General features: G+C 48.0%; 1 protein-coding gene across 3 annotated transcripts in view; it reads right to left on the bottom strand.

Moving 5' to 3' along the window:
* MACF1 (microtubule actin crosslinking factor 1) overlaps positions 1 to 25,235 on the bottom strand; it is a 1,225,213-nt gene that overhangs the window by 86,959 nt on the left and 1,113,019 nt on the right. For all 3 annotated transcript variants that reach the window (XM_069223412.1, XM_069223414.1, XM_069223413.1), the window contains 3 exons: positions 19,528 to 19,691; positions 11,350 to 11,512; positions 9,657 to 9,811 (listed from right to left, as the gene is read on the bottom strand). In XM_069223412.1, coding sequence (XP_069079513.1) covers positions 9,657 to 9,811; positions 11,350 to 11,512; positions 19,528 to 19,691 — 482 coding nt within the window. The remainder of the gene's footprint in view (positions 1 to 9,656; positions 9,812 to 11,349; positions 11,513 to 19,527; positions 19,692 to 25,235) is intronic.

Here is a 25,235-nt window from a genome sequence, read left to right as displayed (position 1 = left end):
TTGGTCCAGCCAGTTGCGGTCAGTGGGAGCCTCTGGATCCTCTCTGCAGGCGTCGCTGTGGGGGTGCAGGGGGATCGATTCAGGTTACTCACGAGGTCGCAGTCGCCTGGGAGTCCTCTCTGCAGTGCTGGTTCTCTGGAGCTTGAGCCGGGGGTGGCGGGTGCAGAGTGTGAAATCTCACGCTTCCGGCGGGAAGAGAGAGTTCTTTGAAAGTTGTTTCTTTGTTGCAAAGTTGTTGCAGGTTTTGAACAGTGCAGCTGTTCTTGGGAGTTTCTTGGTCCTTCGGGTTCAGGGCAGTCTTGAGTACTCAGAGGTCGCTGGTCCCTGTCAGATGCGTCACTGTGCAGGAGACAGGCCGGTAGGGCTGGGGCCAAGTCAGTTCTCATCTCCGTCGTCTCAGCGAGGCTTTCAGGTCAGCAGTCCTCCTTCTTGTTGTAGGTTGCAGGAATCTGATTTCCTGGGTTCTGGGTCGCCCCTAAATACAATATTTAGGGGTATGTTTAGGTCAGGAGGGCAGTAGCCAATTGCTACTGTCCTGGAGGGTGGCTACACCCTCTTTGCGCCTCCTCCCTGAGGGGAGGGGGGCACATCCCTAATCCTATTGGGGGAATCCTCCAATCTCAAGATGGAGGATTTCTCAAGGCAGGGGTCACCTCAGCTCAGGACACCTTAGGGGCTGTCCTGACTGATGGGTGACTCCTCCTCGTTTTTCTCATTATCTCCTCCAGCCTTGCCGCCAAAGGTGTGGGCAGTGGCCAGAGGGGCGGGCATCTCCACTAGCTGGGAAACCCTGGGGTGCTGTAACAAAAGGCATGAGCCTTTGAGGCTCACCGCCAGGTGTTAAAGTTCCTGCAGGGGGAGGTGAGAAGCACCTCCAACCAATACGGGCTTTGTTCCTGACCACAGAGTGACAAAGGCACTCTCCCCATGTGGCCAGAAACTAGTCTGGTTGTGGAAGGCTGGCAGAAACTGGTCAGCCTAGCACTAGGAGTCGGACTGGTATTCAGGGGGCATCTCTAAGATGCCCTCTTGGTGCAATTTACAATAAATCCCACACTGGTATCAGTGTGCATTTATTGTGCTGAGAAGTTTGATACCAAACTTCTCAGATTTCAGTATAGCCATTATGGAACTGTGGAGTGCGTGTTTTACCAACTCCCAGACCATATACTCTTCATGGCTACCCTGCACTTACAATGTCTAAGGTTCTGCTTAGACACTGTAGGGGCATAGTGCTCATGCACGTATGCCCTCTCCTGCGGTATTGTGCACCCTGCCTTAGAGCTGTAAGGCCTGCTAGAGGGGTGACTTACCTATGCCATAGGCAGTGTGAGGTTGGCATGGCACTCTGAGGGGAGTGCCATGTCGACTTAGTCATTTTCTCCCCACCAGCACATACAAGCTGTGAGGCAGTGTATATGTGCTGAGTGAGGGTCCCCAGGGTGGCATAATACATGCTGCAGCCCTTTGAAACCTTCCCTGGCATCAGGGCCCTTGGTACTAGGGGTGCCATTTACAAGGGACTTATCTGTGTGCCAGGGCTGTGCCAACTGTGGGAACAAAGGTACAGTTTAGGGAAAGAACACTGGTGCTGGGGCCTGGTTATCAGGGTCCCAGCACACGTTCAAATCATAACTTGGCATCAGCAAAGGCAAAAAGTCAGGGTGTAACCATGCCAAGGAAGCACTTCCTTACAAGCATGTATTATGCCACCCATGCAAAATGTGTCAGCAGGCATGCCATTGCAGCCTGCATGAAAAGGTGCATGCACCCTTTCACCACAGCACCCTATCACTACAGGGCCTACCCTAGAGGTGTAAGTCACCCCTAGGGTAGGCCCTTCCCACCCGAAGGGCTGGGTTTAGGTCCCTGTGCTTGAGGGCACCCCTGCTTGAGCAGAGGGTCCCCTACGAACTCCAGTTCCATTGAACTGGACCTCGTAAGTGCAAGGATGCCATTTTACCGTGTACTGGACACAGGTCTACCTTCGTCCAGCTACATAATGGTAACTCCAAACCTGGGCATGTTTAGTATCAAACATGTCGGAATCATACCCCAATACTAATACCAGTATTGGTTGTATGATTCCGTGCACTATTGAGGCTCCTTAGAAGACTCCCATAGTACTCCTCCTACCAGTCTTCCAGTGTTTTCCAGGCAGCCCACGCTGCTGCAGCCCTTCAGACAGGTTTCTGCCCCCCTGCTACTTCACCAGCTCAGGCAGGGAAAGGCAGAACAAAGGATTTCCTGTGACAGAGGAGAAGCAACACCCTCTCACTTGTTAATAGGGGTTACAAGGCTTGGGAGGGGTAGCCTCCCCAAGCCACCGGTGTGCTTTGAAGGGCACATTTGATGCCTTTCTTGCATATACTGGTTTCCACCATGCAAGGTGTCCAAACCTCCTTTTAAGGCTATTTAGGGACCCCGTGCAGGTGGGTCCCCAGATTCGACGAGCAATACTCCACCAGCATTGTTTACTTCTGCTCCTGGCCACTGGAACCTCAACTGGACACTTCAGGAACCAACAAGACTGCAACTCCTGAGACGGACGCGCCTTGCAACATTGTTTACCCGGCTCCTTCCAGCAACTGCAACACTTCCCCAGCTGTGTAGCCCCTGTGTCGGCAAGACTTTAGCTGCACCAAGAAGCAAGGTGTCTCCCTTGGAGTGAAGGAGTCACTCCCATGCATCTGCAGGCCAAACAGCAACAATGTCCGGCTGTGTGGATGTTTTCTCCTCTGCAACTGCGTGGATCCTGCATCAGAGGTGGTGGTCTCGAGTGGTCCCCTTGATCCTCTCTGCCCGCTGTCCAGCTTGGGAGACAGTGAGCCCTTGCCTCTCCTTGCAGGACATTACCCCTGTGCACAGCGACTCTTGCAGCCACCAAGGTTTGTTGTCTCCTGCTCTAAGGGATGTTCAGGCTCCGAGTAGCACTGGCCCCCAGCACTTCATGCTTACAAGGAAAGTCATCCCTCTGCTGCTCTGGTGACTCCTCTCCAGGTGTGCTGATTGGGCCTCATTGCAACTTACTGTGCCTCCTGCCAGTAGGTTGCCTGTGGGGGCTGCAACTACATCTACTGACTCTCCCGACTTCTGAGGGTCAGCCCGGACTCCCCTCCAAGGGTCTAGTCCCCTGGACCTTGCTGGTCCTCTTCAGCCTTGCAACTCTTCTTTTGACTCCTCTTGCATTTGCCAAGGCTTGTTGGTGGTTTTTCTAACCACTGACCATTTGTGACCCGATGACCGATGTGGGACACCATCTGCACAGCTCCAAGGAAACCTCTGCAGCTCCTGGGCTCCACAGCTGTTCTTCCCCTTGATGACCCGAATCTTCATACACAGAAGGGTGGGTATTGGCTCCTGCCCAGACTTGACACTCCATCATGGACTGGACTCTGTCTCCTTCTTTTGCAGGTCCTCTTCTTCCAGAATCCATCTTTGGGTTTCTCTCGTCTAGTCCTGCTCTTGCACAATCCATTTTCTAAGTCCTCTTATTAGTTCTTGGGAAAACCAGATACTTTCCTCTGCTCTCCTAGTCACTGGGGGTCACTAAGGTACTCCCCTCTTGGGGTCCCGAGTTCTCCCAGCTACCCTCTAACTACTTCATACCCTTGGGTCAGGGACTTCACTTCGCATTCCACTATTTCAGTATACAGTTTGGCCCACCCCTAGGGCCTTAGCTATTTTCTACAATTATCGCTAATGCTTGTTGTTCTCTATGCTCATTTCTGATTGCTATTGTGTTTAAATATAGTGTACTTTCCTCAGGATGGAGGGGGGGGCTGCCTATAAGTTATTTATTGTAGTGTTAATGTTATAAAATACCTTTATTTTTGTAACACTGTGTAGTTCCTTTCATGTATAATAGGTTGCTGTGTGACTATAGTGGGATTGCATAAGCTTTACATGTCTCCTAGATATGTCTTGGCTGCTCAACCACAGCTACCTCTAGAGAGCCCTGGCTCCCTAGACACTGTCTTCGTTCACTAATAGGGGTTGCCTGGACCTGGGATCAGGTGCCAACACCACAGGTGTCCACTGCACACCAGGCCAGCTTCCTACATTTACAATTTGCAGATAACACCATTTATACTTCCATATCTATGGTGTATGCCAATTATGGTTCTGATTTACCTTAAGTACATATTTTTCATTTGGTAGCCTACAGTTCGGACATGGGCCCTTGTAGGACGTTGGCTCTGTATGCACTATTTCAAAGTAAGGAATAGTATGCACAGAGTCCAAGGGTTCCCCTTAGAGGTAGGATAGTGGCAAAAAGAGATAATACTAATGCTCTATTTTGTGGTAGTGTGGTCGAGCAGTAGGCTTATCAGAGGAGTAGTGTTAAGCATTTGTTGAACATACACACAGGCAATAAATGAGGAACACACACTCAGAGACAAATCCAGCCAATAGGTTTTGTTATAGAAAAATATATTTTCTTAGTTTATTTTAAGAATCACAGGTTCAAATTCTACATGTAATATCTCATTTGAAAGGTATTGCAGGTAAGTAATTTAGGAACTTTGAATAATTACAGTAGCATATATACTTTTCACTTAAAACACAAATAGCTGTTTTAGAAGTGGGCACAGTGCAATTTTCACAGTTCCTGGGGGAGGTAAGTTATTGTTAGTTTTAGCAGGTAAGTAAATCACTTACAAGTCTCAGGTTTGGGTCCAAGGTAGCCCACCGTTGGGGGTTCAGAGCAACCCCAAAGTTACCACACCAGCAGCTCAGGGCCGGTCAGGTGCAGAGGTCAAAGAGGTGCCCAAAACACATAGGCTTCAATGGAGAGAAGGGGGTGCCCCGGTTCCGGTCTGCCAGCAGGTAAGTACCCGCGTCTTCGGAGGGCAGACCAGGGGGGTTTTGTAGGGCACTGAGGGGGACACAAGTCAGCACAAAAAGTACACCCTCAGCAGCGCGGGGGCGGCCGGGTGCAACGTGTAAACAAGCGTTGGGTTCTCTGTAGGTTTCAATGGGAGACCAAGGGATCTCTTCAGCGGTGCAGGCAGGCAAGGGGGGGCTCCTCGGGGTAGCCACCACCTGGGCAAGGGAGAGGGCCTCCTGGGGGTCACTCCTGCACAGAAGTTCCGTTCCTTCAGGTGCTGGGGGCTGCGGGTGCAGGGTCTTTGCCAGCCGTCGGGACTTTAGGTTCAGGCAGTCGCGGTCAGGGGGAGCCTCGGGATTCCCTCTGCAGGCGTCGCTGTGGGGGCCCAGGGGGGACAACTTTGGTTACTCACGGTCTCGGAGTCGCCGGAGGGTCCTCCTTGAGGTGTTGGTTCTCCACCAGTCGAGTCGGGGTCGCCGGGTGCAGTGTTGCAAGTCTCACGCTTCTTGCGGGGAGTTGCAGGGGTCTTTAAATCTGCTCCTCTGTAACAAAGTTGCACTTCTTTTGGAGCAGTGCCGCTGTCCTCAGGAGTTTCTTGTCTTTCTTGAAGCAGGGCAGTCCTCTGAGGATTCAGAGGTCGCTGGTCCTTTAGAAAGCGTCGCTGGAGCAGGTTTCTTTGGAAGGCAGGAGACAGGCCGGTAGGACTGGGGCCAAAGCAGTTGGTGTCTTCTGTTCTTCCTCTGCAGGGGTCTTTCAGCTCAGCAGTCCTCTTCTTCTTGTAAGTTGCAGGAATCTAAATTCTTAGGTTCAGGTGAGCCCTTAAATACTAAATTTAAGGGCGTGTTTAGGTCTGGGGGGTTAGTAGCCAATGGCTACTAGCCCTGAGGGTGGGTACACCCTCTTTGTGCCTCCTCCCAAGGGGAGGGGGTCACATTCCTATCCCTATTGGGGGAATCCTCCATCTGCAAGATGGAGGATTTCTAAAAGTTAGAGTCACTTCAGCTCAGGACACCTTAGGGGCTGTCCTGACTGGCCAGTGACTCCTCCTTGTTGTTCTCATTATTTCTCCTGGACTTGCGCGCAAAAAGTAGGGGCTGTGTCCAGGGGGGCATCTCCACTAGCTGGAGTGCCCTGGGGCATTGTAACACGAAGCTTGAGCCTTTAAAGCTCACTGCTAGGTGTTACAGTTCCTGCAGGGGGGAGGTGTGAAGCACCTCCACCCAGAGCAGGCTTTGTTTCTGTCCTCAGAGGGCACAAAGGCTCTCACCGCATGAGGTCAGAAACTCGTCTCTCAGTAGCAGGCTGGCACAGACCAGTCAGTCCTGCACTGAACAATTGGGTAAAATACAGGGGGCATCTCTAAGATGCTCTCTGTGTGCATTTTTTAATAAATCCAACACTGGCATCAGTGTGGGTTTATTATTCTGAGAAGTTTGATACTAAACTTCCCAGTATTCAGTGTAGCCATTATGGAGCTGTGGAGTTCGTTTTTGACAGACTCCCAGACCATATACTCTTATGGCTACCCTGCACTTACAATGTCTAAGGTTTTGCTTAGACACTGTAGGGGCATAGTGCTCATGCACTGGTGCCCTCACCTATGGTATAGTGCACCCTGCCTTAGGGCTGTAAGGCCTACTAGAGGGGTGACTTATCTATACTGCATAGGCAGTGTGAGGTTGGCATGGCACCCTGAGGGGAGTGCCATGTCGACTTACTCGTTTTGTTCTCATCAGCACACACAAGCTGGCAAGCAGTGTGTCTGTGCTGAGTGAGGGGTCCCCAGGGTGGCATAAGATATGCTGCAGCCCTTAGAGACCTTCCCTGGCATCAGGGCCCTTGGTACCAGGGGTACCAGTTACAAGGGACTTACCTGGATGCCAGGGTGTGCCAATTGTGGAATCAAAAGTACATTTTAGGTGAAAGAACACTGGTGCTGGGGCCTGGTTAGCAGGGTCCCAGCACACTTCTCAGTCAAGTCAGCATCAGTATCAGGCAAAAAGGTGGGGGGTAACTGCAACAGGGAGCCATTTCTTTACAACCCTTGTATAAGAGGCTTTGATCTGTTACAGTTGTATGTATGTGTGCACATTTGTTGCCAGAGTTTTTAATTAAGGTCATATTTCTACATTTTCATTTGATATCAGCTCACATCATGTACCTATGTCATTAAATGCAGCATTTATGTGAAAGTACTTCTACTATACTGTTTCTGCAATTTATGCTTCAATGTTCGTGGGTGACACAAAGCAAACACTACTTCAATTCTTGTGTTGCACGAGATCTTTAGGGAGCATTCCATTCTAGTTTTTCCCCCTGGCTTCTAACCATCATGTTTTTGCACCTGTGTGTGGGTGGTGATGGCCATAGCACCGTTTTCACAGTTTTTTTATATTCTCTATACCACACAAGGGGGTATTTTCACTTTTAGTATTTTCAGGCTAATTGGCTTTTAAATATTGCATCCCTTTGAGGTTTGAGATGTGGTTATGGTCTTTTTTCAGAGCAACTCAAGTTGCATCAGCTGGCATAAAGAGTCCTTCACATCGGTTACGTACACCGATGGGAGTTCTCAGTTCGTGTGTATGGCGTCTGAGTGTTTCAAAGACGTATGCGTGTGATTTTTTTATTGTGAGTATTGGAGTGCGTTTTGCCTCCTACATAGCATACATGCAATGGTTTGGTGGTGCATGCTTATTCCCAGAGCTTCACTTCTTCAATATCCCATGGCGTCATTCTGATAGTCAGCGTTGAAACCCCCAATTCAGACATCAGCAACGTTTCACAAACTATTGAGTATTCCATATGGTTCTGCTCTAGTTCTCCGATGGATGATACGCTTTTTGATTGTTCCTCAGTCTGAGAAGACTTGGTATGCTGCCTGTTTATTCGATCATCAGTGCACGTTGTTCAGGCTTTGAGGTTTTCTACCACGCTTATGTCTTAGTCACATGATTTTGGTTTGTTAGCTCTGGGCTTTACTCGTTGCTTTCTACCTGTTTTTCTACCCGTTTCTATGCTAGCTCTGACCACTTTTACTTTATTAGTTACACACTGTGTTGTCTTTAATCGCTACACTTCATTGCTTTGGAGCACATATGGCAAGCGGAGGTGATTCCTTTGTGTATAGTTACCTGATTAGCCAAATGTAGGTTTCAGTATGTCACTGGAGTACTCTGTGCCTGACTTTCATGTATTATAATGTTTTTCATTGTTACCCCTGACAAAGGGTTTATACCCGAAATGCTTTGAGTTCCAGCTTGAGATTTTGTGTCTTCCTGTTCCATGTTCAAGTGTGAAGCAACATTTGGATTGATCATTGGACAACTGACTTTTTATTGTTTAATAAAAGAAGCACTGCAACAGATCATGTTTGATGAACTGATCAATTGGTGTCATTTTGTTTATTTTGATAATACAATTCTTGAGCTTTCGGGTATATATGTAGTGCATGCTGGGACTAGTGCACCCGAGTGGTGTACTAGCTTGTTTTCAAGGAAGGCAGGGTCGCCAGGCACAGAGCGATGGTGACAGGCAATTTGTCTATTGACGGGCGGCTCCGAACAGGCTTAGACCAGGTGCCCTGAAGGGTGTCATGCATTAAGAGCCTTCCTGAAAGGAAACAGAGGCTCACTAGGAGCCTGACCAGACTGCAAAGTTAACATGCTAACTTAGACTTTAATGGTTGGTAATTTCAAATCTAGCACCTCATCTGGCCTTCAGATGACCACAGAGAATGAGGAGCTTTCCGATGTGGCAGGGCCCAGTGAAGACCAGGACAGTATCAGTAGCGATGTCAAGCCCACTGGTATTCTGAAACATTTCATAACAATTGTTTTCTTCATATTGGGGATCATAATTGTTCCCGTTATCCTTCTTGGAGTCTATTCCCTACCATGTACTGAGGACGAGACGTCAGAGACGTTGTCCAGCAGTTGTGAGCTTGGTGCGACTTTGGTTGAGGGGGATTTAAATGAAAATATACAAGAACAGTGATGGAAAAATCAACTTATTACACCCCAAAATTCATGGGATAGTCATCATTGAGCACATCTGACTCAAATAAACCTATCATCCCCTCCTTTGGCTCGTCTTCTGGTTAGGTGTTTCAGCATCTAGGTTCCATTCGAGCCACAGTCCTTAAATTCCTAGAGATGCTTGTGACCTCTATTTGGTATAAATCGGATACTTTCAAGGCAACCTTCCTGCAATTCCAGCCTACTAACTGTACTACTTCCACATTCATGCAAAAGCCACATGGCCTCCAATTCACTTTGCACCCATGACACTGTTATGATAAAAGTGGCTGCCTCCAACCCCTTGATTGCTACAATGAGATACTGTTCTCAGCGAGAGAGTTACATATACATCCAGATGGCTGTTGCTTCTCAAAGAGGGTGGTTGGCAACTGAATGTTTTTTTCTTGATCAGTTATGATTTCATTTTGTTATCCTTCCACAAAGCGACTACTCATTTTGCTCCTCATGTCAAAGGGACTCCAATCAAAAAACATAACTGAAGACCCCAGGATCAATCCTGTCACTACACCCCTAAAAACCTAATTACCACACTACTTCAAGTCCTACACCTTTCCCTGAACAGTCCCTGTTCTACAATCACAAAGACTGCTGCATAAATCATCTTAATGCCCACCAATTTATTGCAACTTGAACTCATCCAACCAAACTTTTACTATGTCATCTCTGAAGTTGGAATAAGTGCTTTCTTAAATTGTATGTAATAGATCACCAGAAACATTAACTATTTTTGTAAGGCCAATCTAGAGTTGTGGTAAGACCTGCCTTGACTATCTCAGTTGGCTTACCTCATCTTCAATTTTGTCAGCATCAGTGGTTGGACGGTACGCATCTTTGTTTGGGTGGAGTGCTGCTACAAACTCATAATAATCGATGTAGCCATCCCCATCACGATCAAAGATGTCCGCTACGGCTGTCATCTCCAGTTTAGTGGTGGGAAACTCTGCAGTGAGAAACTTCAGTCAAATTGGAGAAGAAGGAAAGTAACAATGCCTGACATACTATTAGCAAGCAGCGATGCAAGATTTAATCCAGGAACCACCTAGCTAAAAATACTTCTAACCAGTTACACAGGTACATTTACAGATAGTTAAAACCACATATAACCAGCCTCAGCAGATTTAAAAAGAGACAAATAATCATATGTAAGACTCTTGACCCAGGGACAGATGCAATCAAGCTACAGTTGTGTGTAGGAGGGAAAAGGTGGGGTCCTGGAGCGATCCAGTAATTAATTTAACCATATTCCTCTCTTTGGACTTGAGCTGTGCCCCTGCCACACAGTAGTATTATAAAATGCTCTAGGCAAACACCACTAGTTACGCTGCCTGTGAGTGCAAACATTGTGAGGGATCACTCGCTGTTTTGTAACCCTTCCTGCAAACTATAGCTCTTTCAAGTGTGACTATCCTCTACCTCCAGCTATGGCTGCCTAGATGGGGAGGACGTGGTGTGGGCTCTTCCATAGCAATAAATACTGACACTGTGTATGAAAGCAAGAGACTGTATGGCCTCTAGGAACTGAGAGAACATCTCTGCTCACCTCCACAGGCCTTGTACTTTAAGAAGGAAGAAAGTCATATGGCTTCCTCTAAACAGCACTACCGCCACTCCACATCAGCTTGTGTGCACTTGTGTGTCTCAGAAATAGCTTGTGTGTAATTCTCTTGTCTGCCTGGGAGTGAGCTACTCTAGTGTGTGTGTGTGTACAGATGCATGGAATACCCAGTTTGAAACATTCTTTTCTCTTGCTCTCTCGCTCTCCCTCTTCCTATCATCAATCTCTCAGTAACCAGCAAAAGAGAAGTACAAGTCAGGTTTAAAATAACTGGCTCTCTGTTGAGAAAACAGTTCTCTGGAAGGCCTCTGAAATGAGTGACCTGTGTGTGCTGAGTCAAGTATCCTTAGCAAGCTGGGAGAAATGTGATTCAAGACCTAATGATACCATAACCCTTAAACATCCTACCGCACATCAAGTCATTCAGAGCACACTGTATCAATTTTCAAGCACTACGTTTAAGGATGCAAAAGAAGTACATTTAGACGGGAATTATGACAAAGGCAAAAGTGGACAGAGGGAGCATGAGGGAGGCAGAGGAGAAAAATGCAAGTCAGAGAAGAAGAGTGTATGGGTATAAGAGTGAGACAGAAACTGCATACAGGAAGAAAAGCAAGCAAGGATAAAGGGCAGTCTGAGTGTGGTGAACAAGAGTACAGAGCAAGATAATGGGGGAGTGAAGTATGGTAAAGAATGTGTATGAGAAGTATAACAGGAGAACATGCAGCAGGACAAGGAAGCCAATTAGGCTGATGGGAGGGCAGGCAAGAGTAAGGAATCGTGGAAGCGGGCAGGGAGATAAGTTTCATTGTGTTTTTAGCAAGGGAGGGAAGTGTAGGCTCAAGGGATGGGACTGTCAAAGGAGATTTTTTTTACCTGAGCAAAAGGGAAGCGGACTCATAAGGGGAAAGTTGGACACTTACTGGATGCCAAGATCCCATCAATGAATTCTTGCCGCGTAATCTTCCCGTCCTGATCTTTGTCGATCCGTCTGAAAAAGTCCATGACTCGTGATTTCTTGTGGTTCATCCACCTCATGTATTTTTTTCGCCACACGTCAAAGTCAAAGTTGGCAAATTCCTTCAACTGAAATAAAACTCTTCAAGCTTTAGAAAAGGAAGCATACAAGGTTGACTCATACACAAGGTGTTCACAGCACATGACTGAATGGAGCCCTCAACCTATGCCTTTATCACGTATACAAAACAAGCAAGACATCTCTGCACCAATGCCACTGAAATCTATAGACAAGGGTATCACATAGGGGACAAAACACAAACAATTTGAAGGAAGAGGCACATCGTTGCAGACAAAAGCTTCTAAATATATCGCGGGAATGGGTAGGCTTGAAATTACAAAGACATACCATAAAATATGGATTCAGAGGCAATATGAAATTTCACCAACAGAAGTGTCCAATACTGAAAACTGATACAAGCGATTGTGTCTTTGGCGTCACACTATTTCTAAGAGTGCAGCATATTTTGCAGTGCTACACAGTGCTTATTGTATGTATCCATTTTAATAAGAGTCTTCATTAAGCGGAAATCTTGCCTATGCTGGCTGTAGGAAAGTACCCTCTTTCTTGGCATGGTTACCCCCATTTTCTGCCTGTTGTCAGTGTGTTTGACTGAGTTCACTGGGATCCTGCTAACCAGGACCCCAGTGATTATGAGCTCTTCCTTCAAACTTGGTAACTTGTACCATTTTCACCCCACATCTGGCATACTGGTGCCTCCATGTAAGTCATTAGTATATGGTATCCAGGGCATTGGGGTACCAGGGGATCTCCATGGGCTGCAGCATGTATTATGCCACCCATGGAGCGCGCCTGCAAAGTGTTCTGCGGGCCTGCCATTGCAGCGTCCGTGAAAGGGTGCATGCACCCTTTTTCACTACAGATCACTGTACCAGGTCACTGTAAGTCACCCCAATGGAAGGCCCTCCTAGCCCAGAGAGCAGGGTGCAATTACCTATGTGTGAGGGCACCCCTGCACTAGCAGAGGTGCCCCCAAGAACTCCAGTTCCATTTTCATGGACTTTATGAGTGTGGGAACACCATTTTATGTGTGTACTGGAATAGGGCACTTCCTATGTCCAGCTACATAAAGGTACCTCTGAACCTAGGCATGTTTGGTATCAAACATGTTGAAACATACCCAAATACTGTTGCCCGCAATGGAAATATTCAATGCATTCTGGGGACTCCTTAGAGGATCCCCAGCATTGTCCCTACCAGCCTTCTGGAGTTTTCCGGGCAGCCCAAGCTGTTGCCACCACTCAGAGAAGTACCCTTCTGCTGCTTGAACAGCTTAAGCCCAGGAAGGCAGAACAAAGGATTTCCTTTGGGAGAGGGGGGTTACATGGCTTGGGAGGGGTAGACTCCCCAAGCCACTGGTATGCTTTGAAGGGCACATTTGGTGCCCTCCGTGCATAAACCAGTCTACACCGGTTCTGGGACCTCCAATCCCTGCTCTGGTGCGAAACTGGACAATTGAAAGGGGAGAGACCACTGCCCTGTCCATCACCAACCCAGGGTTGGTGCCCACAGCTCCTCCAGGGGGTCCTTGCGTTCTGCCATCTTGAATCCAAGGTTGGCAGGGACCTCTGGGAGCATTTAAGTTGCCAGGACAGGCAGGTGATGTTAGAGCCCCCCTCCTGATAGGTGATCACCTGGCTAGGTGACCAATCCCCCCTTTCAGGGCTTTTTAGGGTCTCTCTTTTGGGTGGGTCCTCAGATTCGGCTTGCAAGATTCCAGCAGGACTCCTCTGCAACCTCTACTTTGACTTCTAGCCACTGGAACCGCGACTGGACCCTCCGGGAACCAACAATCTGCATCCACAACAAAGACTATACTTACAACATTGTTTCCACGGCTTGTGCCAGCTCCTGCATCATTTCCCCAGCTATGCATCCTCTGAGTGCAGCAAGACTTCAGTGTGCAGAGAAGGAAGAAGGAATCTCATTTGGTGTGAAGGAGTCATTCCCCTGCATCCGCAGGCACCAACTGCTCAACGACGACTGGCTGTGTAAATCACCTCTTATCCTGAGCTGCGTGGATCCTGCATCATGGGTGGTGGTCCGGAGTAGTCCTCTTGGTCCTCTCTACAGCTGTCCATCTTTGGTGGAGGTAAGCCCTTGCCTTCCCACGTAGGACAGTACCCCTGCGCTCTGCGTCTCTTGCAGCTGCCAAGGCTTGTTTGCATCCCATCCAAGGGATCTTCAGACTTCAGGCCCCAGCCTCCAGCACTCCTCCCTGCGAAGAAAAGCCCACTGCGTGCTTCTCCTGCGGTGAGGGACCCTTTTGCCTGTTGTGCTGAGGGGGCACCCCTGTGACTCCTGGTTCCTCATCCTGTGGGTCTCCTATGGGGGCTGTCTATTCTCCTTTGGACTCTCTGCCTTTCTGAGGGTCCCCCTTGGCCTCCCTCCATGGGTTGAGTCCTCCTGGACCTTGCTGGTCCTGGACAGCTCCACTTTTACTTCACTGCGACATCTGCCTTTGCCAAGGCTTGTTGGTGGCTTTTCCACACCACTGACAGGCTGCACCATCCATGAGGCGTGAGACATCGACTGCATCATCCAGGAACTCTTCACCTGCTCCAGGGCTGCATTCCTGACCGTCTCCATCCTACCGTCAACCAACTCCTGCATCCACAGCTGGGTGGATAGTAGCTCCTACTCCTCCTGGACTCCTCTGTGACTACTGGACTTGGTCCCCTTCTTCCACATGTCTTCCTCTTCAGGAATACACCGCTGGTTTCTTGAAGTCTTGTTGGGGTGTTGCACTTTCTTTATTTTCTTCCTTTTGGGTGGTTTGGGGAAAATCTAGTAATTTACTCTGTTCCTCCTGGTCGCTAGGGGGCACTGTGGTAGTTACCTTTATTGTCTATTGCTATTTGCACTGTTTTCTAACACTTTTTATGCCTGTTGCTGATTACTAGTGTACATATCTAGTGTGTTACTTTCCTCCTCTATTGGAGGGTTGCCTCTCTAGTACATTTTGATATTTGTGTCACTAGAATAAAGTACCTTTATTTTTGTAACACTGAGTGTGTAAGTGCTGTGTGACTACAGTGGTACTGCTTGAGCTTTGCATGTCTCCTAGATAAGCCTTGGCTGCTCATCCACAGCTACCTCTAGAGAGCCTGGCTTCTAGACACTGCCTACACTACACTAACAGGGGATACCTGGTATAAGGTGTAAGTACCTCAGGTACCCACCACATTCCAGGCCAGCTTCCTACAGAGGGTCACTCTCTTTTTCCTGTCTCTCATCAGTTGCCATGAGCGGAGTCATATCAGACCTGTCATAGTAGGGCTTAAGGCGATTTACATGAAGCATCCTGAGGGGGCTTCTGGGGGTGCAAAGGTCTACCAAGTAGGTAACCTCAATCTTCTTCTCCACAATGATGTGGGGTCGACTCCACTTGTCCTGGAGTGGCCTGGGAGCCACAGGCTCCAGGACCCATACTTTCTGTCCTGGTTGGTACACAGTCAGTACAGACTTCTGGTCATGCCACTTTATGTAACTCCCGGCTAGCTTGAAGGTTTTTAGTGGCCCTCTTCATATACTCAGCCATTTTTGATCTGAGGCCAAGCACATAGTCCACAATGTCTTGCTTGGGAGGCTGGAGAGTTCGCTCCCAGCCTTCTCTTACAAGAGTAAGAGGACCTCTAACAGGGTGCCCAAACACAAGTTCAAATAGGCTGTAGCCCACACCCCTCTGAGCGACCTTCCTATAGGGGAAGCGGAGGAATGGTAATAGGACACCCTTCAGAGTTTTTCAGAGAGTTCCATTATCATGCCCTTGAGAGTTTTGATAAACCTCTGAACTAAACCATTTGTTTGGGGGTGGTAAGGAGTGGTGAACTTGTAAGTAACGCCACAGGACTGAAATGGGGTGAGGTGAGGTGGATTAGATTAGACTGCAGTGGGTTGGCCTGGATTAGAGTGGGGTGAGATGGACTGGAGGGGGGTGGACTGGATTGGAGCGGGGTGAACTAGATTGAGTAGAGTGGATTAGATGGGGGAATGGACGGAAGTGGGGTGAATTGGACTGGGTTGGACTGGATTTGACTGAAGGGAAGTGGGTGAGGGGGTGAGTTGGAATGGAGAGGGGTGGTCTTTTTGGAGTGGGATGGACTTTTTAGAGAGGGGTGGGGCGGACTGGAGTGGGTTGGATTAAGGTAGTTTGGCATGGGGTAGACTGGATTGCACTGGACTGGGGTGGATTAAGGTGAATTGGATTGGAGTGGGATTAAGGTCAAGTGGGGTGGGTGGACTGTATTGGGATGGGGTGGAATGGAATTGAGCGGGTAGGCTGTACTGGAGTGGGGTGGGCTGGAATGGACTGCGGTAGGTTGGATTGGAATAGGGTGTGTTGGATTGAATCGGCTGGATTAGACAGGGGTAGGGTGGATTGGAGTGTGGTGAGGTGGACTGAACTTGAGTGGGCTGGGATTAAGGTAGTTTGGATTGGGGTGGATTGGAGTGGGGTCAATTAAGGTGGACTGAGGTGGATTAAGGTAAATTGGAATTTAGTGGGATGGCCTGGGTGAATTTGGAGTTGGTGGATTGGGTTGCAGTAGATTGGACTGGAGTAGGGGTGGATTGGAATGAGGTGGAAGGGCTTTGAGTGGGTGGGTTGGTTTGGAGTGGGGTGGACTGGACTGAAGTGGGGTAGATTGGAGTGGGTTGGACTGGTGTGGGATGGATTGTACTGGAGTGGGGTGAACTGGCCTGAAGTTTTGTCGATTTGAGTAGGGTGGATTGGATTGGAGTGGGATAGATTGAGGTGAGTCTATCAGATTGGTGTGAGGGATTGGACTGGAGTGGGGTGGATTGGATTGAGCTGGAATTGGTGTGGGGTGGATTGGATTGGAGTGAGTTGGGGTGGATTATGGTGGATTTAAATGGGTGAACTGGGATGTAGTGAGGTGGATGGGAATGGGTGGGGTGGGGTGGATTGTACTGAGGTGGGATGGATTGTATTGGAGCAGAGTGGGGTGGATTGTATTGGAGTGAGGGGGCAGATTTTTTTTATTGCAGTGGGGCACATTGTTTTGGATCAAAGTGAGGAGACTGGAGTGGGGCATACTGTCTTGGATTGGAGTGGGGCAGACTGTTTTGGATTGGAGTGGGGTAGATTGTGGATTGTATTAGGGTGGAGTGATGTGCGGCAGAGGACTGAATTAGAGTGGGGGTACTGGAGTGGGGCAGATTGGGGTGAAGCGATTCTTTTTGATTGCAGTGGGGAAGATTGGAGTGGGGCAGAATTTTTTGTACTGGAGTGGGGCAGACTGTTTTGGATTGGAGTGGGGCAGATTGTTTTGAGTTGGAGTGCGGCAGATTGTGGTGGATAGTACAGGAGTGGTGTGGAGTGGGGCAGAGGACTGGATTAGAGTGGGCAGATTGTTTTGGATTGGGGAAGATTGTTGTGGATTGGAGTGGGGCACAGTGTTTTCGATTGGTGTGGGGCAGATTGTTTTGGATTGGAGTGGGGCAGATTATGTTTAACTGGAGTAGGGAAAAGTGTTTAGCATTGGAGTGAAGTGATTATTTTGCACTGGTGTGGGGCAGACTGTTTTAGATTGTTAGTAGGGTAGACTGGAGTGGGGCAGATTGTTTTGGGTTGGAGTGGGGCAGATTGTTTTGGGTTGGAGTGGGGCAGATTGTTTTGGGTTGGAGTGGGGCAGGTTGTTTTGGGTTGGAGTGCGGCAGATTGTAGTGGATAGTTCTGGAGTGGTGTGGAGTGGAGGACTGAATTAAAGTGGGGCAGATTGTTTTGGATTGGGGAAGATTGTTGTGGAGTGGAGTGGGGCACATTGTTTTGGATTGTATTGGTGTGGATTGTTTTGAACTGGGGTGGGGCAGACTGTTTTGGATTGGGGCATAGTGGTGTGGGGTAGATTGTTTTAGATCGGAGAGGGGCAGATTGTTTCGGATTGAAGTGGGGCAGACTGTCTTGGATTGGTACATATTGTTTTGGAGTGGGGCTGGCTGGAGTGGGGCAAATTATGTTTAACTGGAGCAGGGCAAAGTGTTTAGCATTGGAGTGAAGTGATTATTTTGCACTGATGTGGGGCAGATTGTTTTAGATTGATAGTAGGGTAGATTGGAGTGAGGCAGATTGTTTTTGACTGGTGTGGGGAAGACTGTTTTGGATTGGAGCAGGGCATATTGTTTTGGATTGGAGCAGGGCATATTGTTTTGGATTGGAGCAGGCAGATTGTTTTGGATTTGAGTGGGGTGGGTTGGGAGGACTGGAGTAAGACGTCTGGAGTGGATTGGGGTGAAAAGTTTGGATTCGAGTGGGGTGGGGAGGATGGATTGGTCTGGGGTGGGGTAGATTGGACAAAGTGAGGTGGGGTGGACCCGGTTGTACTGCACGATCATGTTTTAAAACATAAAATCAGAAATTACACATAAGAAACAATGTCGCTTTGCAATATTTAGAACAAGATAATCTTAATTGTTTGAGAACAGCGCCCACGAGCAAAAAGAAAACGAGTGCAAAGTGAGAAAAGAAGACTTGGCAAAATAAAAGAAACAAATTGACTATAGAAAATAAAACTTGGCAATTTTGTTTGTCCTGCTGGACACGTTTTTGTCAGTCATACACCTTCTGTTTGCAGGGCCCAACAAGTTAAAAAGAAGTTTCAAGAACAAAAACGATGCTAGGCCTGCAATGACCAATTACAAGGCTGTAAAGATGAGTGGCATACAAGTCAACAAATGGTAAGCAACCAGCAAGCTAAAAGTCCACTGTAAGATTACAATAGTTTCAGAGAGACAGCGCATGCATTGTCGAGCCGAGACCCAATTAAATGGACACAGGCTGAGCTTAATTTATAGGAAATAAGGCCAAGAAGTGAGCCTAGAATTTTTTATGCCACAGTTTCCATCAGCAATGATGGAGTACCAACTGCCTGTTTTATGATTCAAGAGGGTCCACCAATGACAGTGGCTAAGGATAAGCAAATATTACAAAGGGAGGAGGAGGGAGAAACAGTAAGAGCAGAAACCCCAACCAGGATCAGGAGTGACTCAACGCAAGGAATCAAACATGAGGGTATACATGGTCATGCCATGCCTTATCTAAACTAGTTTGAGGCCTCGAGACTGAGTGGTGTGAAGCACCTCTAAATGTTCTTCAACTATCTTCTAGCATAGAGACCAGCCATTAAAAGAAGCAGACAGTCTATCTAATGTAACACACAGACAAAAATGTAGAATTTTGCACACAGTGTAATACAGAGGCAGCAGGTACCATTGAGTGTTTCCTCACTGCATTTTTGTGAGACGACTGGTAGGCCAGCACTGGTATTTCACACCACCTGCACAATGTCACCAGAGCAGGGATCCATTCAAGAGTCATTATACTAATGGATAATGCACAGTGCATTCTTTGAAAAGTCGTTAAATTTTGAGACACTTCTGGGACATAATGGGGCATAGTGGATGATTTAGTCCACATGAGAACCTTGGACCAATCCATTTGTTAGGTTGAAAAGGCACCTTGGTACAGGACCTAAAGATGTAGGCTGCAAAAACACTGAACTACAAGGGGAACTGACTGCGCTGCAAGGACACCTCAGAGCATGCTCCTGTGTTAAGCATGTCAGATACCACTTGGTTTCCCTCTAAGCAGATGCTACCAGTCCTCTTATAGTCAAATAGACCATTGCAAGATCAAATCAAGGGTGGATTTGGGGTGAGGTGAGCCGGTGAAAATTAGCAAACATTGATCCATCATACTACAGAGATATTGCTTGCATCCTACTTACAAATCCCGAAATGTTCCGTGGGGCCCTGGATTCATAAGTGGAAGGCTAACGGAGAAGGAATTTCAAAAGAGCTCTCAAGCAGTGGGCACTGTAATATGTGCTCAGCCTTTTTTTCTTGATCAGCATGGATGGTAATTTATAATTGCGATGATTAAAGGATGCAGAATACAGGTAAATGATTGGACAAATTAGCATATTCCTGGTGGATGGGCACATTTATCTTGGAACGCTCTATTCTTAAGATCTGGACTCATCAAGCATTCTTTTCTGTTTACAACTGTTGCAAGACTGTACAGTGCATGGATTTTACTCACCTCTTCCAACCGATCGAGGGCATCATTGAGCTTTCGTTGGCGCTCCAGAGCCAGAAGCCAGACCTGCTGCCAGCGGGCAGAGAGCTGGTTGATACGAGGGTTCTTGGCCTCAGACTGGGAGAGCACTGGCATAGGCAAAGGTGGGGCCTGGCTCAACGACTTTCCTGAAAAGAGAAGACAGGGCATAAAGAATTGAGAGACAGGCAGGGGCTGAACTAAGAGCACCATAGCAACTGAATAAGCAGTTAGCATTAGGACTAGGAGTGCAAGGGAGACTGAAATGAGAGCGCTGCAGGAACAGAAGTGTCCTGAGACTGGTCAGAGGGCACCTGAATAATCTAATATTACTGCAAGAAGTTTAGTGGTCTGGAGCAGAATATGTTCTTACTTGGAATAATATGATGTTACTTTGAAGACCAAGATGTTATCAGGAACAGTAGGATTTTAAATGGGACTAGCCTGATATGAAAAAGAGGGATGTTACGGAGAATGGATCTGATGTTAATGGGAATGGTCTGATTGTATTGGAAAATGCATTTTGATACTCTATATAGTTAATGTCACTGGGAACTGTTTGATGTTACTGGGAAAACTACGGTCTTACAGGGTAATAAACATGTTATTTTGAATATTCCAAATTGTACTGGGAAGGATCTTATCTTACTTAGATGATGCTAGGAGACAGAACAGATGGAGAGACTGCACGATTGAAAAGTGGAGAGACACTGACAAGGGAGGCACATCTGTGGTTACATACTAATGAAAAAGAGAATAAAGCAAGAATAAAGCGAGCTCCACAGAGAAATGTAGCCTAGGTAGGGTGGCACAAAGACTGAATATAAAAAAGAAAGGAATCTGGGTCGAAGAGATAGGAGAAAAAAACCATACCCGGATGAACCGTGATAGCATTTATCATCATTTAGTTTATAGTTTGATAGCTTTCTGAGTAAATCTGCAATTTGTAATTTTCTTTTGGTACTGGAGGGGCATGAGGTTTGAGCCTAGATGGGGACTTCTTCAAGGCATGTAAGACCACTTAGAAGTCTTAGTCACAGTTGCTTTATCGGCTGAGGTATTGCATATAGTGATCCCCCAATGTGAGAGATACAGAGGGAGTGCTAGGTACATAAAGCAGTCTCCTCACTAAAAGCATCCCAGTAGGTCTGAATACCTTCTTTTAGGCTACTTTCTTAAAAAGAAAGCAAGGCAATCAAGAAAGGAAACTACAGGATGGAATTTACAGATGAGAGATCGAGGTACACCCCAGGCTAAACAGAGCAGTATAGAGAGCAGAAGAAATGCACTTGTAGGAAAACACCTTGTAGCACATAGTTATCTCCACTTTTTGCCTAATGTCAGTGCGTTCTGACTGTAGTCCACTGGGATCCAGCTAACCAGGACCGCAGTGCAAGTGTTCTCTCCCCTAAATTTAGTTGGTAATCAACTTTTACACCCCACAATTGGCATACTGGTGTACCCTTGCTGGTCCCTAATATATGGTACTGAGGTACCCATTGAATTGGTACATGAGGGGTCCCCCATGGGCTGCAGCATGTATTAACCCACACATGGGAGCCCATGCAAAAAACCTGACTACGGGCCTGACATTGCAGCCTGTATGAAATGGTGCATGCACTTTTCAATCCAGATATAAGGCTCATCTTATATCATTGTCACTGGCCTCTGACCCTGTAAGTCAGCCCTAAGGTAGGCCCTTCAGGCCAAGGGCATGGTTCTAAGTATGAGGGCACCCCTGCATGAGCAGATGTGCCACTGCAAACTCCAGAGTTCGTTTTTAGGGCTTTGTAAGTGCGGGGAAGCCATTTTAAGGTATATAGTGGACACTGGTCATCACGAGATGTCCAACTACATAATGGCTGCACCAAACCTCGTCATGTTTGGCATCAAACATGTTGGAATCAAGCAACCACAATAGTTCCAGTGTTAGTTGCACGACATCATGTACTGTGGGGATCTTTAGAGGATCCCCCCTGTCTGCCTGTGCAGCCTGGCAGTCTCTGTAGGAAGTTGGCTCTGTATGTGCTATTTCAAAGTAAGGAATAGCATGCACAGAGTCCAAGGGTTCCCCTTAGAGGTAAAATAGTGGTAAAAATAGATAATACTAATGCTCTATTTTGTGGTAGTGTGGTCGAGCAGTAGGCTTATCCAAGGAGTAGTGTTAAGCATTTGTTGTACATACACATAGACAATAAATGAGGTACACACACTCAGAGACAAATCCAGCCAATAGGTTTTTATATAGAAAAATATCTTTTCTTAGTTTATTTTACGAACCACAGGTTCAAATTTAACATGTAATATCTTGTTCGAAAGGTATTGCAGGTAAGTACTTTAGGAACTTCAAATCATCAAAATTGCATGTATACTTTTCAAGTTATTGTCAAATAGCTGTTTCAAAAGTGGACACTTAGTGCAATTTTCACAGTTCCTGGGGGAGGTAAGTTTTTGTTAGTTTTACCAGGTAAGTAGGACACTTACAGGGTTCAGTTCTTGGTCCAAGGTAGCCCACCGTTGGGGGTTCAGAGCAACCCCAAAGTCACCACACCAGCAGCTCAGGGCCGGTCAGGTGCAGAGTTCAAAGTGGTGCCCAAAACACATAGGCTAGAATGGAGAGAAGGGGGTGCCCCGGTTCCGGTCTGCTTGCAGGTAAGTACCCGCGTCTTCGGAGGGCAGACCAGGGGGGTTTTGTAGGGCACCGGGGGGGACACAAGTCCACACAGAAATTTCACCCTCAGCGGCGCGGGGGCGGCCGGGTGCAGTGTAGAAACAAGCGTCGGGTTCGCAATGTTAGTCTATGAGAGATCTCGGGATCTCTTCAGCGCTGCAGGCAGGCAAGGGGGGGATTCCTCGGGGAAACCTCCACTTGGGCAAGGGAGAGGGACTCCTGGGGGTCACTTCTCCAGTGAAAGTCCGGTCCTTCAGGTCCTGGGGGCTGCGGGTGCAGGGTCTCTCCCAGGCGTCGGGACTTTAGGTTCAAAGAGTCGCGGTCAGGGGAAGCCTCGGGATTCCCTCTGCAGGCGGCGCTGTGGGGGCTCAGGGGGGACAGGTTTTGGTACTCACAGTATCAGAGTAGTCCTGGGGTCCCTCCTGAGGTGTTGGATCGCCACCAGCCGAGTCGGGGTCGCCGGGTGCAGTGTGGCAAGTCTCACGCTTCTTGCGGGGAGCTTGCAGGGTTCTTTAAAGCTGCTGGAAACAAAGTTGCAGCTTTTCTTTGGAGCAGGTCCGCTGTCCTCGGGAGTTTCTTGTCTTTTCGAAGCAGGGGCAGTCCTCAGAGGATGTCGAGGTCGCTGGTCCCTTTGGAAGGCGTCGCTGGAGCAGGATCTTTGGAAGGCAGGAGACAGGCCGGTGAGTTTCTGGAGCCAAGGCAGTTGTCGTCTTCTGGTCTTCCGCTGCAGGGGTTTTCAGCTAGGCAGTCCTTCTTCTTGTAGTTGCAGGAATCTAGTTTTCTAGGGTTCAGGGTAGCCCTTAAATACTAAATTTAAGGGCGTGTTTAGGTCTGGGGGGTTAGTTAGCCAATGGCTACTAGCCCTGAGGGTGGGTACACCCTCTTTGTGCCTCCTCCCAAGGGGAGGGGGTCACAATCCTAACCCTATTGGGGGAATCCTCCATCTGCAAGATGGAGGATTTCTAAAAGTTAGAGTCACCTCAGCTCAGGACACCTTAGGGGCTGTCCTGACTGGCCAGTGACTCCTCCTTGTTATTCTCATTATTTTCTCCGGCCTTGCCGCCAAAAGTGGGGCCTGGCCGGAGGGGGCGGGCAACTCCACTAGCTGGAGTGTCCTGCTGGGTTGGCACAAAGGAGGTGAGCCTTTGAGGCTCACCGCCAGGTGTGACAATTCCTGCCTGGGAGAGGTGTTAGCATCTCCACCCAGTGCAGGCTTTGTTACTGGCCTCAGAGTGACAAAGGCACTCTCCCCATGGGGCCAGCAACATGTCTCGGTTTGTGGCAGGCTGCTAAAACTAGTCAGCCTACACAGATAGTCGGTTAAGTTTCAGGGGGCACCTCTAAGGTGCCCTCTGTGGTGTATTTTACAATAAAATGTACACTGGCATCAGTGTGCATTTATTGTGCTGAGAAGTTTGATACCAAACTTCCCAGTTTTCAGTGTAGCCATTATGGTGCTGTGGAGTTCGTGTTTGACAGACTCCCAGACCATATACTCTTATGGCTACCCTGCACTTACAATGTCTAAGGTTTTATTTAGACACTGTAGGGGTACCATGCTCATGCACTGGTACCCTCACCTATGGTATAGTGCACCCTGCCTTAGGGCTGTAAGGCCTGCTAGAGGGGTGTCTTACCTATACTGCATAGGCAGTGAGAGGCTGGCATGGCACCCTGAGGGGAGTGCCATGTCGACTTACTCGTTTTGTCCTCACTAGCACACACAAGCTGGCAAGCAGTGTGTCTGTGCAGAGTGAGAGGTCTCCAGGGTGGCATAAGACATGCTGCAGCCCTTAGAGACCTTCCTTGGCATCAGGGCCCTTGGTACTAGAAGTACCAGTTACAAGGGACTTATCTGGATGCCAGGGTCTGCCAATTGTGGATACAAAAGTACAGGTTAGGGAAAGAACACTGGTGCTGGGGCCTGGTTAGCAGGCCTCAGCACACTTTCAATTGTAAACATAGCATCAGCAAAGGCAAAAAGTCAGGGGGCAACCATGCCAAGGAGGCATTTCCTTACACAACCCCCCCCCAAACGAAAGAGGATGAGACTAACCTTTCCCAAGAGAGTCTTCATTTTCTAAGTGGAAGAACCTGGAAAGGCCATCTGCATTGGCATGGGCAGTCCCAGGTCTGTGTTCCACTATAAAGTCCATTCCCTGTAGGGAGATGGACCACCTCAACAGTTTAGGATTTTCACCTTTCATTTGCATCAGCCATTTGAGAGGTCTGTGGTCAGTTTGAACTAGGAAGTGAGTCCCAAAGAGGTATGGTCTCAGCTTCTTCAGGGACCAAACCACAGCAAAGGCCTCCCTCTCAATGGCACTCCAACGCTGCTCCCTGGGGAGTAACCTCCTGCTAATGAAAGCAACAGGTTGGTCAAGGCCATCATCATTGGTTTGGGACAAAACTGCCCCTATCCCATGTTCAGAGGCATCAGTCTGCACAATGAACTGCTTAGAATAATCTGGAGCTTTGAGAACTGGTGCTGAGCACATTGCCTGTTTCAGGGTGTCAAAGGCCTGTTGGCATTCCACAGTCCAGTTTACTTTCTTGGGCATTTTCTTGGAGGTGAGTTCAGTGAGGGCTGTCACAATGGATCCATATCCCTTCACAAACCTCCTGTAATACCCAGTCAAGCCAAGGAATGCCCTGACTTGAGTCTGGGTTTTTGGAGCTACCCAGTCCAGAATAGTCTGGATCTTGGGTTGGAGTGGCTGAACTTGGCCTCCACCTACAAGGTGTCCCAAGTAAACCACAGTTCCCTGCCCTATCTGGCATTTGGATGCCTTGATAGAGAGGCCTGCAGATTGCAGAGCCTTCAAAACCTTCCTCAGGTGGACCAGGTGATCCTGCCAGGTGGAGCTAAAGACAGCAATATCATCAAGATAAGCTGTGCTAAAGGACTCCAAGCCAGCAAGGACTTGATTCACCAACCTTTGGAAGGTGGCAGGGGCATTCTTTAAACCAAAGGGCATAACAGTAAACTGATAATGCCCATCAGGTGTGGAGAATGCTGTCT

The sequence above is a fragment of the Pleurodeles waltl genome, chromosome 3_1 (genome assembly GCF_031143425.1).
Source record: "Pleurodeles waltl isolate 20211129_DDA chromosome 3_1, aPleWal1.hap1.20221129, whole genome shotgun sequence".
Taxonomy (NCBI): domain Eukaryota; kingdom Metazoa; phylum Chordata; class Amphibia; order Caudata; family Salamandridae; genus Pleurodeles; species Pleurodeles waltl.
Note: the sequence above shows the minus strand (reverse complement) of the source record. Positions and strands in the feature narration are given on the sequence as shown.